At 43.0% G+C, this 17430-nt stretch overlaps 1 protein-coding gene and 1 long non-coding RNA gene across 3 annotated transcripts; both read left to right on the forward strand.

The window, feature by feature from the left end:
• Positions 1-2037: 2037 nt before the first annotated feature.
• LOC114572653 (uncharacterized) lies at positions 2038-4598 on the forward strand. 2 transcript variants are annotated; one of them, XR_003694793.1, is made up of 3 exons: positions 2038-2166; positions 4154-4305; positions 4413-4598. It is a non-coding gene; the product is annotated as an uncharacterized LOC114572653 (long non-coding RNA). The 2 variants fall into 2 exon arrangements; XR_003694792.1 differs by lacking the exon at positions 2038-2166 and adding an exon at positions 2203-2285.
• Positions 4599-5680: 1082 nt separating this feature from the next.
• mlh1 (mutL homolog 1, colon cancer, nonpolyposis type 2 (E. coli)) lies at positions 5681-17377 on the forward strand. Its single transcript, XM_028603335.1, has 20 exons — positions 5681-5892; positions 6040-6208; positions 6510-6600; positions 7625-7723; positions 7817-7890; positions 9013-9085; positions 9172-9263; positions 9366-9408; positions 9599-9687; positions 9801-9913; positions 10001-10094; positions 10186-10339; positions 10523-10833; positions 14296-14438; positions 15393-15501; positions 15594-15657; positions 15744-15908; positions 16006-16098; positions 16185-16295; positions 17134-17377. Exons 2-20 carry the CDS (start codon positions 6102-6104, stop codon positions 17287-17289), a joined length of 2181 nt encoding a protein of 726 aa, XP_028459136.1. The 5' UTR covers positions 5681-5892; positions 6040-6101; the 3' UTR covers positions 17290-17377.
• Positions 17378-17430: the final 53 nt, after the last annotated feature.

The following is a 17430-nucleotide window of genomic DNA, read 5'->3' on the forward strand; positions in this document are numbered from 1 at the left end:
CGTGCTGAATAACTGTCAACGTCTTTCAAACCAGTGTAGCTGAAACAGATACCAACCTGAGAGGCTTCAAAGACCTTCCACAAACTGAAGGTAAAACAGAACTATGAACCCTCCATGTGTCTGCTGGAAAGAGGTCAGTGGAGAACCCACTGTTTGGGACAATCAACGGTAACACAATGACATATTTCATTCAAAGCAGGAGAGGACACATAAGGATAACTATTTGTTATCAAAGCAATAGCTGACCACAATAGCTGATTTTAAAAGTAGAGCAGAAATTGATTATTAGATTTTAGATGAGTTTTAACGGTGAACTCTAAAGTCCTAACTTCAATTGGAGGGTGGGGTTGGACAGGTATCAGCAAGTGTTTGTTTAATGTGGGCACTGGCATGCCTAAACAGGTGGAAAAAAGAATGTTTTTTTTAGCCATGCTAGCTTCATGGCTCCAGGGATGAAAAAATATCTCTACAATTATTGGATAGATTGGCATGAAGATTTGGACAGACACTCATGGTCCTCAGAGGATGATTCTTTGTAACTTTAGTGTTCCCCTTATGTTAGGGAACATATATTATATTATATAATAATATTATATTCTCTCTCTCTCTGTTAAATTAATTGAGGACGTGTGTGGATATTGAAACCAAAACCCTGCATGAACTCCCAAGATAACATGGGAGCTACTGTTTTGTCCTTGTCTAAGCACGGTGTGTTCCTGAGGCCATACATGTCCTCCCAGACCAGATAAGGGAGACGTCAACAACTCTGACAAGATAACAACATCAACTCTGTATCATTATTTATTGCATTTGACTTGGTATTATCAAAAGCAGCTGTAGAGAGCTTTTCGTTAGGTCACTTCTGTACTCATGCTGTGAGTACTGTAACTGCCTCCTTGTTGGGTTTTCAAGTAAAATGAACTTTGATATAACTTCAGTGGTCCTTTCTATTCTTGATAATGTAATTATTATAACACCTTACCTTTCCTCTGGTCCACCACAAGGTTTACATTGTGGTTTTGAAATGAAATGTCTCAATAACAACTGACTTTGGTACCCACATTCATGTCCCCCTCAGGATGAATTATAACTCTGTTGATCCCCTGACTTTTTAATCCAATGCCATTATTAGGTTCAAGTTTTAATTTGTCCAAAACTTTGGTTTATGACTAAATACCTGCAAAACTGGCGACCAATCGGCCTCGGCTGTACTTTGTGTTTTGCACTAATTAGCGAGTGCTGGCATGCTAACAAGCTAAACCAAGATGATGAACATGGTAAACGTTACACCTGCTAAACATCAACATGTTAGCGTTGTCTTGTGATACTATGCTGATGTTAGCATTTAGTGCAGCCTCCACCATGGACTCTATCTACAGATTATCAATGTGCAAGTTTTAAACATGTTATAATTTGTGTCTTTGGTCAGCAGAACTACTTCAACAGCTGCTGTTAAAGTACTTTTATTCTGCAGTACCACCGCTTTTTTGTTTACCTAGGAAAGTGTGTGTTCATCTTTTGTTTAGAACATGACTCAAGGTTTCTGTCGTGCTATTAAGCAGATCGCAGGAGGAATATTGTCCCAGGAGAAGGAAAAGGATAGGAAAACAAAAGGAAAAAGGAAGAGCAGCAGCTGCAGAATCCATTTCTAGATGCACTATTGGATGGAGCGAACAGGAAGTCTTGGCAGTTCACAAAGAGGTGAGATAATGCTTGCCTACATAGGCGATGAAGGACATGAATAAAGAGGATGAATTAGCACAGTTACAAATGAGCACAAGTCCCTTTGGACTGTGTGTCATGGCTGTGTGTCAGCCATGACACACAGTCCATAAATACATAATCTACCAGTGATTCAGTTGAGATTATACAATTATTGGACATTGATTTTAAAAGTAGAGCAGAAATTGTCTAATTAGATTTTAGATGAGTAGTCAACGTGTGAGGGACCACCCTTTTCACAAGAGGAAAGACTCCTCTATATATGTCACTTGGAGAGGCCGTGACAAATTCCACAGATGATTGTATTCCCTCGTTTTGTGTCACTAACACATGCTGTACACACACCTTTCAGCCCACCGTGTCATTGGAATAGATGGCAGTGATCAGTCTACAGCTTTGTCAGAGGAAGGTGGGAGTGTCGAGCCAGCTGACATAAACACACAGGTGAGACAAAACCACAACAGTGGAAAGAATGGGCTCTTGTCAGTGTGGAATGTACAGACACACGGCAGCACGGAGGTGTGGAAAGGTTCCAGGTCGTTTATAAACCAAGGCGCATTTGGGTGGGTAAGCTGTAGGCTATTTAGAGGCCGTGTTGGGGGGGGGGGGGGACTACAACTGGGTGCTGACCTCGTTCCACACAATGTGCATACTACTGAGCAGCAGGAGGGCATTTGTATCTGATTTGACTGTCGTTTTGCCTGTTGACAGTGTTTGTGTGTTGGAGCTCTGTGTATTGGTGTGCTATTTCAAGTACATGTTATTAAGTACAATGTGTCATGAAAAAGGTATAATCTCTTTTTTAAGAATCCTCTTCAGCCACATTTAGCCTAGTTGCTTAATTTCTGCTTAGTGTGCGTGCACGTATGCATGCATAATTGTGTGTGTCTGCAAGTTTGTGCACAATCACATTAGCTTGCGTGCTTGTGTGTGCCCGTCATAGCGTGTTGCAGGTCGCTACAGGAGTGGCTGCTCTTGTTAACAGTTGTAATTTGTAACGCTACAAGGAGAGTAGGAGCAAAAGAAGAATGAGGCCTGAGGTATACGCAACCAGTTGTGACCCCACCCAGACTCTTGTTGGTTGAAGGCACTGTTTACAGTTTCATCCTTTCAAAGAGTATATTTACACAGACTAGATAGAGAATAGCACTGGCATCATAATGGCTGCCTGACAATAGAAAAGATGAAGAACAGGGAACAGCAACTAAGCTTTACATTTTTCAGTGTTGTCTCCCTTCCATCGCTTTGTTTTTAACATGCCCTAATTTTTTCCCATTTCTATTGTATTGCATCCTGTGGCACATCCTGCAGCCACAGCACATACTGGAATATCCTGCATTGGGTCAGAGACGCATGTCTCAGGATAGACATCATATCCCCCCCATACATCTCGAATGCAAAGACAACACAATGGCCGACGTTTTCCCTCGGCCTTAAGGGAGAGGTGGAGCGACTTAAACGAGAACATGATCGGCGCACACATCAGGATTTAATGATCGCATAGTTCTATGTAGGAAAATGTGCTTGACATCATAGTGATGTCACTCCTGTCTTTGTGGGATAACCCTGTGGAAGAGGCTGGACAGAGCAGAATGAGCATATCACTGGATGCAACAAATGTAAGAAGTGGGATATGGATTTATCAGAGGCCTCTCTCTGCCACTTACTTGTCGGTTACAAAACTGACATCCTTTCATTCACTTCCAGTGACCTTTCAGGTTGTGCTGAATGCTTTTTTGGCCCGTGTTTGTGTCTGCCTGTGGTTAGCTGGTTGGTTCGTGGGACTGAAGTCATGTTGGCAAAGGCTCAAAGAGCAGCACAACAAGCTGCTGAACTACTAAACCAGGACAAGTTAGCTGCCAGGGCTGTCTGGTATAGGCTTATACTTTTGTATAAAATGCAATAGGTGTTACACAGAAACACCCTGTTGTATAGTTGAGATTCCCTTATTCAGGTGCTGTCATTGAATTTGGCGGGCTTTGCAAGAGCCAAAAGGATAACATGTCAGAGGTATGATGTTACTGCATGAGAGAGTGAACTGTTTCCCACTTGAGTTTCAAACATCAAAATGCACTTTCTAAAGTTAAAATAAAATTCTATTTTGTTTGACTGCTGCATTTAATCCATACTCGGCTGTATATGTATATGTATACAGAGACCCTATCTACAGACATGAAGCCTGGAAAACTATGTATTACGACGGCACCTTTACTTTTTACCCTGACAATCACCGTCCCTACAAATCTACCAATTTTTTCTATGTATAAAGGAATGTGGAATCAAATTAAATCTCCATGTTTTTTTCTCAAATACTCATAACCAATGTCTATATTCGTTTCTGTTCTATTCTTAAATCCAACACAAACTGAGTTTAAAATATAGACTCTATTTTTCACCACCTGTTCTCTTGTAATTTGCTTTCTCCATGCAGGTATTTGAGGAAAGTGTGTTCAGATTGGACTGCATAGAGAAGCTCTCCCCAGTCATGTCATCTGAACAGCGCCACTCCTCGGACAACCTTTAGCAGAATTTTATTCTGTTGAAGTCATCCTGCCTGAGTCCGAAGTTTAGCAGCCTAGCAACGTAATTTTGGCACCTACTGTAACAACATAGGCTAAGTAGAGCATTAGTTTTTGTTTAAAAAAACCCATCCTCATAAAATATCTCTGAGAACATTTGTATTTTTGCAGAGTTTGGACCACCACAGTTCTTGCTGATCCTCAGAAAGACATGGCCCTGTGAGGAATGCAGACAAAGACGTGATCAGGCCAACTGTGTGCACTGTTGAAGCTAGTGAATCCCTTGTCAGATGTGCTGATGGAGGCAATGCAGAAAAATGGAACTGTTTAACTAATAATATCTAGAGTTTTCATGTTTCCCCCACATTTTTAAATAGATTTTCATGTTAAAAGAATTAATTTTGTAATCATTTTTCTCTTTCCATATGTCAGATGATAAACAATGAAGATCTGCTATGGTTGGAATGTTGAATATATGGATTCATGGACTTGGAATTTGGACTATTCATTGTGTTAATATTATACATTAAATTCTTCAGTAGTTCACAATTGAAAGAGAGAGTAAAACATTGATAATGTCTTATACCAAGTGTTACTATATGTGCTGTTGTTGTCGTCTGATGGTTACAGTGCTGTGGAAAGTACTGATTTGTAATTGATCCTGACCTATGACCTTTTTGCAGACCAAGCTAAATAAATTCTCCGGGCCCAGTGTGACAATTGACTCTATCTTACAACGTTACATGAAGGCCTAAGTAGCCTGAGTTGGATGACACACAGACACAGACAGTGTATTATTAGTACTAAGAGTTCAAAAAGAAACTTCAGTGGTAAAATAACGTTATGAGTAATTAAACATATCAAATAATTATTTTGTTTATAATTCAAGATTCGTTGTTTATTGTCACACCAGTTATACATAAACGTGTGAAATGCTAATGCTGAAAGGAAAAACAGGAAGTAGTAAATGTAAGGGAAATATTAAATATAATAGAGTATAATAAAAGAACTAAGAAGAAAAAAGAAGAAAAAAATATAAGAGGCAATAAAAACATATAATAGGCTGTATATATTTTAAAAAAATATGATGTGCTGTGCTCAATCCTATCTAGATTATTCTACAGCAGAAATTGCAAGTTTATGAACTATTACTGTACTATAAACACTGTATTGTCTACAAAGAAAGATTGTATACAGAGAACATATTGATAGAAATTACCTTTTATTCTTTTTGCATTTTGACAAACGGTGTGGTATAATGTGAAAAGATTCTGCAAACGTGTATCAATGAAAAAAGCATTATTATTGTAATCCATCGTTATGAGGCGCTGTGCATATTTCGAAGCTACAAAGTTCCAAAAATATTTACCAGAGAAGAAGACTGTCGACGAATGACGTTCATCCGCCCCATTGACATATATAAGATCCTCCCCCACGTTTTCTCCCCGCGCAGTATCATCAAAGATCGTGTGTGATTAAGAAGATGAATCACCTGAGTGTGAGAAAAGGGGTTGCTGGAACAACATCGTTTTATTAACAGCCACGCATTGCATGAAATGATAAAGCTTTTTTTTTTTTGTGGAGAAGTGAATGAATATTTCCTTGTCAATAACACCCATACGGCGGTTTTTGGGAAAGTTGAGCGACTGAGGTGACTTTCACTGTGCTCTGGCATTTCAATAGAGAGTCAGAGCTCTTCCTTTCCCACCCCTCTCTAGTCCCATTCATGCTCTGTTACTTCTACAGTACGCGATGCTACATTCAGGCTTAAATACATGCATTTATTTCCATATGTAAGCTGTTGTAGGCTATTAACTGCTGTTTAAACTACCCTAAAACGTAGTCAGCAGCAGTGTAAAAATGGCAGGAGTTATCCGGAGGCTCGACGAGACTGTTGTCAATCGGATTGCTGCAGGAGAAGTTATCCAGCGTCCTGCCAACGCCGTCAAAGAACTGATTGAAAACTGGTAACTTACTAACTATAGCTAGCTACATAATACAGTTTTGATAATGTGTGCTAGCTTAATGTTAGGTGGTTGACTATAGTGGCTTAAATAACCCACAGTGTCACCAATAAAGGAGATAAAATATGGCAGGAGCTGCCTGTTTACATCACGTTTGTGGCAAAGCCGCTTATCAACACCTGTAACAAAGCTAGTTAATAACAACAGTTATAAAATGTGACACTGCGAACCGACTGGATGATTCCACCTGTTTCAATGAAACTTGGCTTATAATAACTAGCATTTGTATTTTAAAATGTTTCAGTTTGGATGCCAAGTCTACCAACATTCAAGTGACGGTAAAAGACGGCGGACTGAAGCTCCTTCAGATTCAGGACAACGGCACTGGCATCAGGGTGGGTGACCGGGGCGTCCTCAGGGGGAGCAGGGGGAAGCCCCAGCCCTGTTTGAGGTGGTGGTCAAATTGAAGGTGTCTTTCAAATTGAAATGTATGCCATGCCATGTACAGGGTTCAAAGTTAGCACCGTCCACCAGCCAAATGCTGGTAAAATATGCAAGTGGCTGGTAGATTTGCTTCACTCACCAGCCAAAAAAACAATGGTAATCTATTGAGTGGTTGGTAAAATATCAACATTCACTAGCCATTTGGCCAATGGATGAAAAAGTGAATTTTGAACCCTGGCCATGTATACCAAAAAGTTGAAACATAACAGAAAGGAACGGTGTTGTTTGTGCCCTCCCTAGTATCTAGTCTAATAGTGTCTGGCCTCTCCTTCCCCATTATGTTAGATTAAAGTGCTCATATTATGCTTTTTGGCTTTTTCCCTTTCCTATATCCTTTATTTTTTGTGCATGTTATAGGTTTACAAAGTGAAAAAGCCCAAAGTCCACCCCAAAGGGACTTACCACCTCCAACAGAAAACACTGTTCACAAACTGCTCCAAACAGCTCTGTTGTAGTCCAGCCTTTACTTCCGTGACGAACGCGCGTCACTTTGTAACACACGTTATAATGCTCGCCTAGCTGCTAGCATGGCACGCCCTCATGCTCTGCTTCTGACTGGCTAGTAGTCCTTATAGGTACTGCGTATGTGCGACTCCCAACAAAGATGGAACAGAAGTGTGATGCCTCACTCTGTAGCTAAAACAGAGAGCTCAACATATAGGGTGAAAAGAGGAGCTGCAGCAATGTGCAGTACAACAAAAATATGGTGTCTTTTTGAAAATTAAACCATGTAAAACTATTCTGATATAACCTCTAAATACAATTATGAACCTGAAAAGGCCCATAATATGAGCACTTTAAGTGTTTTGTTTCCCTGCCCAGAGAGTGTGTGCACACACTGCTGGTAAGTGGGACTCTCGGAAGAACTGTGTCACTGTAACTGTCTTTTCTTTGTCTGTTTAATTTCTGAGGCAGAGAGAAGATATGGAAATAGTTTGTGAGAGGTTTACCACGAGCAAACTCCAGACTTTTGAGGACCTCTCAGCTATTGCAACCTATGGATTCAGAGGAGAGGTAAGAGCTCTGGAGCAATATCAACATTCAGGTTATTAAACATTAACATATATTTTGTTCTGTCCCATTTATTGTCTGTCTTCTTGTTTGCAGGCTCTTGCTAGCGTGAGCCATGTTGCCCATGTCACCATAACGACTAAGACTGCTGATGCCAAGTGTGCCTACAGGTATGCTCACATTTTAAAGGTGCAGTAGGTAAGACTTATAAAACTAACTTTCTGTCATATTTGCTGAAACTGACCCTATGTTCCAGTAGAACTACATGAAGCAGGTAATTTAAAAAAAAAAATTAAAAATATCCGGCTCCTCTGGCACCACCTACAGCCTGTAGTGCGATTTGCAAATATCCACCGCTCCCTGTTCAAATGCACCAATCAGGGCCAGGGGGGGTGTCTGACTGCGTGTCAAACACTGCTCATGCACATTCATTCTCCCTCGTGGGGGGAGGGGCTTAGGAGACCATTTTGGGCTTTAGCAGAAAGGGGGGAAGGACTGAGAAGTTGTCCATGTTCACATGTTTTGGCTAAGTCCTGGATCTTCGCAATCCTTAATACATTGTTCACTCATGTACTTTCTTGCCTCCTTGAAGCTTACATGTACATTATAATGGGTATAAAGTGACCAGGATGGCAATGTAAACAACATGCATGTCAAACTCTCCTGGTTGAAAGTTGTGGAGAGACTTTCAGCATTCACTCCTGGCTTTTGTTAGAAACATTAATGAATTAAAAACTCCTAATTGTTTGTATAGTCAACTTACATTTAGCTCGTAACACACACAAATACTCCACTAGACATGCCACTAGAGGGCTTTTTAAATTTCCTAGAGACCGAACACAATCAATGCAATGTACAGTATTGTATTGAGGGATGGTTGCTTAGAACTCACTTCCAGCAGAGATTGCCAAAGCGCACAATAAATCAAGTTCTAAGGGCCCTAAGACTGTAACCATATTGTTGTACTTAATTTATGTATAGGAATATTGATATGTAAACAAAGATGTTGTAAGATTGAACTTTTTCTATATTCTGTGCTTATGTATTTATTGTGATATTATATATTCCTATTAGAATACATGGAAAGGAATATGTATATCTATGTATGCAAGGAAAAGAATACTAGCTATACTGCTCTTATTTTTATATTAGATGACTGTTTGTTTTTTCTGAAAATGTAATGTTTTATGTTTTGTGTGGACCCCCGGAAAAGTAGCTGATGTTCTGCATCAGCTAATGGGGCTCCTAAGCAAATCAAATCAAAGCTCTTGTGATGTATCGGTTCTCTGCAGAGCCAGCTACAGCGATGGCAAACTAAAAGGCCCTCCCAAACCGTGTGCTGGCAACCAGGGAACACAGATTCTTGTGAGTTCATGGAGCACATCAACCATTACAGAACAAAGGATGTGGATGTTGAGAAACCTACAATAGTTTGCTCCCCCTGCGTACAGGTGGAGGACCTCTTCTATAACGTGTCCACCAGGAGGAAAGCTTTAAAGAGCCCCGCGGATGAGTACTCCAGGATCGTAGAAGTTGTCAGCAGGTCTGTCGTCTTGGCTTTACTCATTGTGTCTTGTGTTTCCTGCCGTTGCGATGAACATCATTTGCGTTTGGATAACTCAACACGTAAACGTTATTTTTGAAGGTACGCCATACACAATTCAGGAAAAAGTTTTTCCGTCAAAAAGGTGAGATATGCTTACTTTTTTTTGTTACTTTTTGTAACGTTTCTTGGAAGAAAAAAAAAAAAAAAAATCTCTGTATTACTACATTTCTCTGTATGTATATCTATGTACGTTTGTGAATACACTGACAAAAACTCCTTAGATATTCAACATCATTTATCGTCTTTTTTTTATTTTTAATTTTTTTTTCCAGCAAGGTGAGACTGTGGCAGATGTGAGGACTCTACCCAACGCATCTGCAGTGGATAATATTCGAGGAGTTTTTGGCAATGCGGTCAGCAGGTATTCATAAACCAAGAAAGAAAAGAGATTATGCTTTTGATGCTCTCTGCAGTTGTGCGACCTCTTATCGCCTTAACGCCGACTGCATGACCGGTTCCGTGGTATGTTCCCAGGGAGCTGATCGAAGTTGGCTGCGAGGACCAGAAGCTCGCTTATAAGATGAAAGGCTACATCTCCAACGCAAATTACTCGGTCAAGAAGTGCATCCTGGTCCTTTTCATCAACCGTACGTATCACAGAAAGAGTTGCTGGAAATGATTTAATGGTATTGGCGCTTTGTTAAAACGGAGGTTGTGATCTGTGGTTGTCTCAGATCGTCTGGTGGAGTCGAGTGCTTTGAAAAAAGCCGTCGAGACCGTTTACGCTGCATACCTTCCCAAGAACACGCACCCTTTTCTATACCTCAGGTAACTTAACGCGCATCTGTCGGTTTCCTTCAACGCAGTCTATCACGGTTGAATCCGTTTGATATTCACCGGCGCTTTCTAATCCCCACAGCTTGGAGATCGCTCCGCAGAACGTAGACGTCAATGTCCATCCCACAAAACACGAGGTGCATTTCTTGCACGAAGACAGCGTCGTCGAGAGCATTCAGAAGCACGTCGAGAGCAAACTCCTGGGCTCCAACTCCTCGCGCACATATTTCACTCAGGTATGATATGACTGGATCGCTATCTCTTCAAATACGCTGGCAGTGTCACAGAAGTAATCCGATCTCTGTCTTTTATTGCCGCAACGTGTTTTTCACTCCTCCGAGAGATCATCTGTCACTTTTACAGACACTAAAAGTGACAGATACATGGTGTTATTAATTTTTTTTTTTTTTTTGTTATAGACGTTGCTGCCAGGGCTGTCAGTGTCAGGTGGCAGCGATGTCAAGTCCTCCAGCGCCGCGGCGGAGCCAAGCGAGCGAATCTACGCACATCAGATGGTGAGGACCGATTGCCGTGCCCAGAAGCTGGACGCCTTCCTCCAGCCCAGAGAGAAGCCGCCCCCCGATCCGGAAGCAGCCGGTCCCAGCAGCAGGGAGGCCCAGCCTGGAGGCGTAGAGATGGAGGAGGCAGATGATGCAGACATGATGGAGGCCCTGGCAGAGCAGGAGGCCGAGGTGCCAAAAGGCGATGAAGACGATAACAGCGTTCAAAGGTGAAAAAGAAAAAAAAAAAAACAAACAATCATGTCGGTACTACATTTGGGCGAGTCATTATGCGTGCTCAGCAAGAGGATTGCGGACTCATCATACAATCATGATTAATCCAGATAGCATTTCTACAAATCCCATCAGGACACGTCTCGATGTGTGATTAATCCTGTTACAAATGTGAACATTGGCCGGCAGCAGATGAGTTGAGCAACAGAGCAGGTAGAACAATGCAACAGTACACGTGTATCATCACTCACGATGACGTCATCTTCCTCTGGGCCAATCAGTACAAATGTCACATTGTGTTTACCTGCTGCTAACGTTCTAGTAGCTAAAAACTGATCTGTTTTTAAAGCTCTACCTATCAGGTATCAGGTTTTTTTTGCCTCTTTTTAGGTTGTTATTTTAGTTTTGGCAAGTAAAAGTCTCACTACTCTCATTAATCCATCCATCCATCCATCCATCTTCGTCCGCTTATCCGGTGTCGGGTCGCGGGGGGAGCAGCTCCAGCAGGGGACCCCAAACTTCCCTTTCCCGAGCAACATTAACCAGCTCCGACTGGGGATCGAGGCGTTCCCAGGCCAGGTTGGAGATATAATCCCTCCACCTAGTCCTGGGTCTTCCCGAGGCCTCCTCCCAGCTGGACGTGCCTGGAACACCTCCCTAGGGGGAGGCGCCCAGGGGCATCCTTACCAGATGCCCGAACCACCTCAACTGGCTCCTTTCGACGCAAAGGAGCAGCGGCTCTACTCCGAGCTCCTCACGGATGACTGAGCTTCTCACCCTATCTCTAAGGGAGACGCCAGCCACCCTCCTGAGGAAACCCATTTCGCCGCTTGTACCCTGGATCTCGTTCTTTCGGTCATGACCCAGCCTTCATGACCATAGGTGAGGGTAGGAACGAAAACTGACCGGTAGATCGAGAGCTTTGCCTTCTGGCTCAGCTCTCTTTTTCGTCACAACGGTGCGATAGATTGAATGCAATACCGCACCCGCTGCGCCCGATTCTCCGACCAATCTCCCGCTCCATTGTCCCCTCACTCGCGAACAAAACCCCAAGGTACTTGAACTCCTTCACTTGGGGTAAGGACTCATTCCCTACCTGGAGAAGGCATTCCATCGGTTTCCTGCTGAGAACCATGGCCTCCGATTTAGAGGTGCTGATCCTCATCCCAACCGCTTCACACTCGGTTGCGAACCGATCCAGTGAGTGCTGAAGGTCGCAGGCCGATGATGCCATCAGGACCACATCATCTGCAAAGAGCAGCGATGAGATCCCCAGCCCACCAAACTGCAACCCCTCCCCACCCCGACTACGCCTCGATATCCTGTCCATAAATATTACAAACAGGATTGGTGACAAAGCGCAGCCCTGGCGGAGGCCAACCCTCACCTGAAACGAGTCCGACTTACTACGAGAACCCGGACACAGCTCTCACTTTGGTCATACAGAGATTGGATGGCCCTGAGTAGAGACCCCTCACCCCATACTCCCGCAGCACCTCCCACAGTATCTCCCGGGGACCCGGTCATACGCCTTCTCCAAATCCACAAAACACATGTAGACCGGTTGGGCATACTCCCAGGCTCCCTCCAGGATCCTTGCGAGAGTGAAGAGCTGGTCCGTTGTTCCACGACCAGGACGGAATCCGCATTGTTCCTCCTCAACCCGAGGTTCGACTATCGGCCGAACCCTCCTTTCCAGCACCTTGGAGTAGACTTTACCAGGGAGGCTGAGAAGTGTGATACCCCTATAATTGGCACACACCCTCTGGTCCCCCTTTTAAAAAGAGGAACCACCACCCCAGTCTGCCACTCCTTTGGCACCGTCCCAGACTTCCACGCAATGTTGAAGAGGCGTGTCAACCAGGACAACCCCTCCACACCCAGAGCCTTGAGCATTTCTGGACGGATCTCATCAATCCCGGGGCTTTGCCACTGTGTAGTTGTTTGACTACATCAGTGACTTCCGCCTGGGAAATCGGCGACAATCCCCCATTATCCTCCAGCTCTGCCTCTAACATAGAGGGCGATTAGTCGGATTCAGGAGTTCCTCAAAGTGCTCCCTCCACCGCCCTATTACCTCCTCAGTGGAGGTCAACAGTGTCCCATCCTTACTGTACACAGCTTGGATGGTTCCCCTTCCCCCTCCTGAGGTGGCGAACAGTTTTCCAGAAACACTTTGGTGCCGACCGAAAGTCCTTCTCCATGTCTTCTCCAAACTTCTCCCACACCCGCTGCTTTGCCTCTTTCACGGCAGAGGCTGCAGCCCTTCGGGCCCTTCGGTACCCTGCAACCGCCTCCGGAGTCCTCCGAGATAACATATCCCGGAAGGACTCCTTCTTCAGTCGGACGGCTTCCCTGACCACTGGTGTCCACCACGGTGTTCGTGGGTTACCGCCCCTTGAGGCACCTAAGATCCTAAGACCACAGCTCCTCGCCGCAGCTTCAGCAATGGAAACTTTGAACATTGTCCACTCGGGTTCAATGCCCCCAGCCTCCTCATTAATCCAGTTTTTATGAAAAAAAGCTTTTGATAAATCCATTGTGCACTACCTGCTCAGGCAAAGAAAAGCCATCCAGCAGCTTAGGGCCCAGATATCTCTTGTCAGGAGTTGGTAGAAACAACAAACGAGAGAAAAAGAGAGGGTAAATATTGGAGTTCAACTGATCAGATGGCCAGAAACACGACTCCAAATGAATGCTAATATTGCTCTGTGTCTGCTTGATGTGTGAATTGGCAGTTCTTTGCTAACTGAGTCATTACAACTTCATAAAATAATCATACGGCAAGTTTATAGTCATCGCACTGTGGATTTCCTCTGCCCCCATGTGGCTGAAGACATTATTCATGCAGCTTTAATAACTTGTCAAGTAGGGCTGCACAATTAATCGCCATTGTATCGAAATCTCAATATGGACTAGTGTAATATCCAAATCGCAGGGGGGGGTGCAATATTTGTTAAAGGCAAAATATGTGTCAAACCATTCTGAATGAAGTAGTGTGGTGCTGCAGAAACGTCCCGGCATACAAATCCTATCCTACAGACTAAAGAAAAAAATCTTTGTTTGGTACAGATCCTCAACAACAATCACACTATAATCATTTTTAATTTCGTTAATAATTTTCAGTGAAAATGAGAATAATGATACAAAAATGATCATTCCCTCCAATATCGTGAATCATATCGCAATGGCAATATCAGTCAAAATAATCGCAATTAAATATTTTCCTCATATCGTGCAGCCCTAATGTCAAGTACTGGTTGCTTTTTATTATGGCGGGACAAAAAGTACTCGCCACCCATTACGTGTGTGATTACATGTGTAAACAGCCCGTTAAGTCTTCCAGTATGGTGTGTCTGTAAGCTGGTGTGATTTCTCGTCCAGAGAGCACAAGAGTCTGTAAACATGCAGAGTGTGCTGTAGTGTGACAGCAGTCGGTGTGGGTGTGTTTGAGCCAGGAAGCGACCCAGGAAAGAGCAGCAGCAGCAGCAGGCGGAAGAAGACGAGGAGCTGACGGCCGCAGCCACGCCCAAGAGACGAGTCGTGAAACTGACCAGCATCAGAGAGCTCCGAGCCGAGATCGCTGAGAACACGCACAAAGGTACACCGTGTGCATCACCGTCTGTTCCAGCCAAACGGTGTAGTTTTTCATGAATCTTTTCTCTCTCACCTCTCAATTTCGCAGTGATTTTGCACCCATCTCCATAACTAGTTTCACGCAACTTCTTGTCATCTCGCACAACTTCTGTGTAGTAGGGCTGGGCGATATGGAGAATTTGAAAACTCAAATATCACGATATTTTTTATTTTAATATCGATACCGCAACAATATTGTAGTGTTGACTATTGGTGCTTTCACAAAATATTTACTAGAGCTGGGCAATATATCGATATTATATATTGATATCGTGATATGAGACTGGATATGGTCTTAGATTTTGGATATCGTAATATCGTGATACGACATAAATCTTGTCTTTTCCTGGTTTTAATGGCTGGATTACAGTAGAGTGATGTAATTGTTTGAATTTACCAGACTGTTCTAGCTTTTCTATTGTTTGCCTTAACTCACTTAGTTATTATATACACGTTAATGATGATTATTAAAAATCTCATTGAGTAAATAATTTTTTGCAAGCACCAGTTGTCAACCCTACAATATCACCGCAATATCGATATCGAGGTATTTGGTCAACCATATCGTGACATCAGATTTTTTCCATATTGCCCAGCTTTAATATTTACACAATGAGTGTTTTGATAAATAATCATTATTAATGTGGATATAATGACTAAGTGGGTAAAGGCAAATAATAGAACAGCTGGAACAGTCTGGTAAGTTCAGAAAATGACATCACTTTACTGTAATGCAGCCTTTAAAACCAGGAAAAGACACCACTTATTTCATATTACGATATCCAAAATCTAAGACGATATCTAGCCTCATATCACGATATCGATATAATATCAATATATATTGCCCAGCTCTACATTGTAGTTGTTTCTCCACTTATCGACCGTTTCCTTCTTTTAAGTCTGCCCATATTTCTTCCAGGTCTTCAGGAAATGCTGCAGAACCACTCGTTTGTGGGCTGCGTCAACCCTCAGTGGACTCTGGTACAACATCACACCAAACTGTACCTGCTCAACACCACCAAACTCAGGTCAGAGCCACAGAAAACACACACACACACACACACAGCTCTGTTGAGCATGCCGCTTAATGGCCCATTTCACTCTTTTGTTTCTGTTGCAGCCAGGAGCTTTTCTACCAAATCCTCATCTACGACTTTGGGAACTTCGGTGTACTAAGACTATCGGTGAGTAAAGTCTTTAGATTGTGAATGATTTTACTATATACTGTACAGGTTAGGATTGGTGTCATGGCTGGTTTACCTGCATTCAGACACCGGCTCCACTTTATGACCTGGCCATGTTGGCTCTGGACTCGGAGGAGAGCGGCTGGACAGAAGAGGATGGTCCTAAAGAAGGCCTGGCTCAGTACATAGTGGACTTCCTGAAGAATAAAACTGAGATGCTGGGGGACTACTTCTCCATTGAGATAGACCAGGTCAGTTGGAACAGGGCGGGGTTTGTCAAATGAATCTCTATAGACCATAAAAGTCTGTTATTACTCGCGCTGTAAAACTAAGCTTTGTGAATTGTAGGAAGGAAATCTAACCGGGCTGCCGTTACTGCTCGACAAGTACACCCCGGTGATGGAGGGTCTCCCCATGTTCATCCTGCGCCTGGCCACTGAGGTGAACTTTCTCAGAGCTCTGTCCTCACTTATAATGAGATTCTGGAAACGGTTATCTGAAGGCTTTTGCTCGGCCGTGTTGTGCAGGTGAACTGGGACGCTGAAAAGGAGTGCTTCAGAGACTTCAGTAAGGAGTGCAGCATGTTCTACTCCATCAGGAAGCGGTACGTCCTGGAGGCCGAGCCGGGAGAGGAGCAGGTGGGAAGGAACGGCAGACTCGCGTTTTAAAACCCTTGTGTTGTCTTCCCGTCAACCTTAAAAAAACAAAACACGACAACCAATATTTACCCTCTCTCGACGCCTTTTTCAGTTTTTGCTTTTTCCAACGTTTTAAATTGTAAAATTTTTCTTCTACACATTTTCAGCGCTTATTTCTACGTCCCATATTTTATGATATAAAACTAAACATGAAAACGGGTCAATTTAACCCAAAGTCAACACAAGGGTTAAAACAAATGCTCGAGTGCTATACACATTTTAACTTACTTTGCTTAAAGTGCTCATATTATGCTTTTTGGCTTTTTCCCCCCTTTCCTTTATTGTGTTGTATATCTTTTTTTGTGCATTGTGCGTTATAGGTTTACAAAGTGAAAAAGCCCAAAGTCCACTCCAAAGGGACTTACCACCTCCAACAGAAAACACTGTTCAAAAACTGCTCCAAACAGCTCTGTTGTAGTCCAGCCTTTACTTTGTGTCCCTTTGTAACATGTTATAATACCCGCCTAGCTGCTAGCATGGCAAGCCCTCATACTCTGCTTCTGACTGGCTAGTAGTCCTTACCTAGCTACTGCGCATGTGCGACTCCCAACAAAGATGGAACAGAAGTGCGACGCCTCACTCTGTAGCTAAAACGGAGAGCTCAACACAGGGTGAAAAGAGGAGCTGCAGCAATGTGCAGTACAAAACAAAATATGGTGTTTTTTGAAAAGTAAACCATGTAAACCTATTGACATAACCTCCAAATACAATTATGAACCTAAAAATAAGCACTTTAACAAGAATTATTGACAAAGAACAAGTGTGATGCTTTTTCCAGGATCAGGAGGTGAACTCGTGGCGTTGGAAAGTTGAGCACGTCATCTTCAAAGCGTTCCGGACCCTCTTCAGTCCTCCGAAGAGCTTCAGTGAGGACGGCACTGTGCTGCAGATCGCCAACTTACCCGATCTCTATAAAGTGTTTGAGAGGTGCTAAATCTGATCGTCCAATCTAAAATACATGCTGCCGTTTTAAACTCGATGTAACATTTGTTCTGTAAATAAATACTTTGCATGAAGCTTCAGATGTATGTCTTTTTGAGTGACAAACCATATTCCATGAGGTCACAGGAAACCC

This window comes from Perca flavescens, chromosome 17, assembly GCF_004354835.1.
Source record: "Perca flavescens isolate YP-PL-M2 chromosome 17, PFLA_1.0, whole genome shotgun sequence".
Taxonomy (NCBI): domain Eukaryota; kingdom Metazoa; phylum Chordata; class Actinopteri; order Perciformes; family Percidae; genus Perca; species Perca flavescens.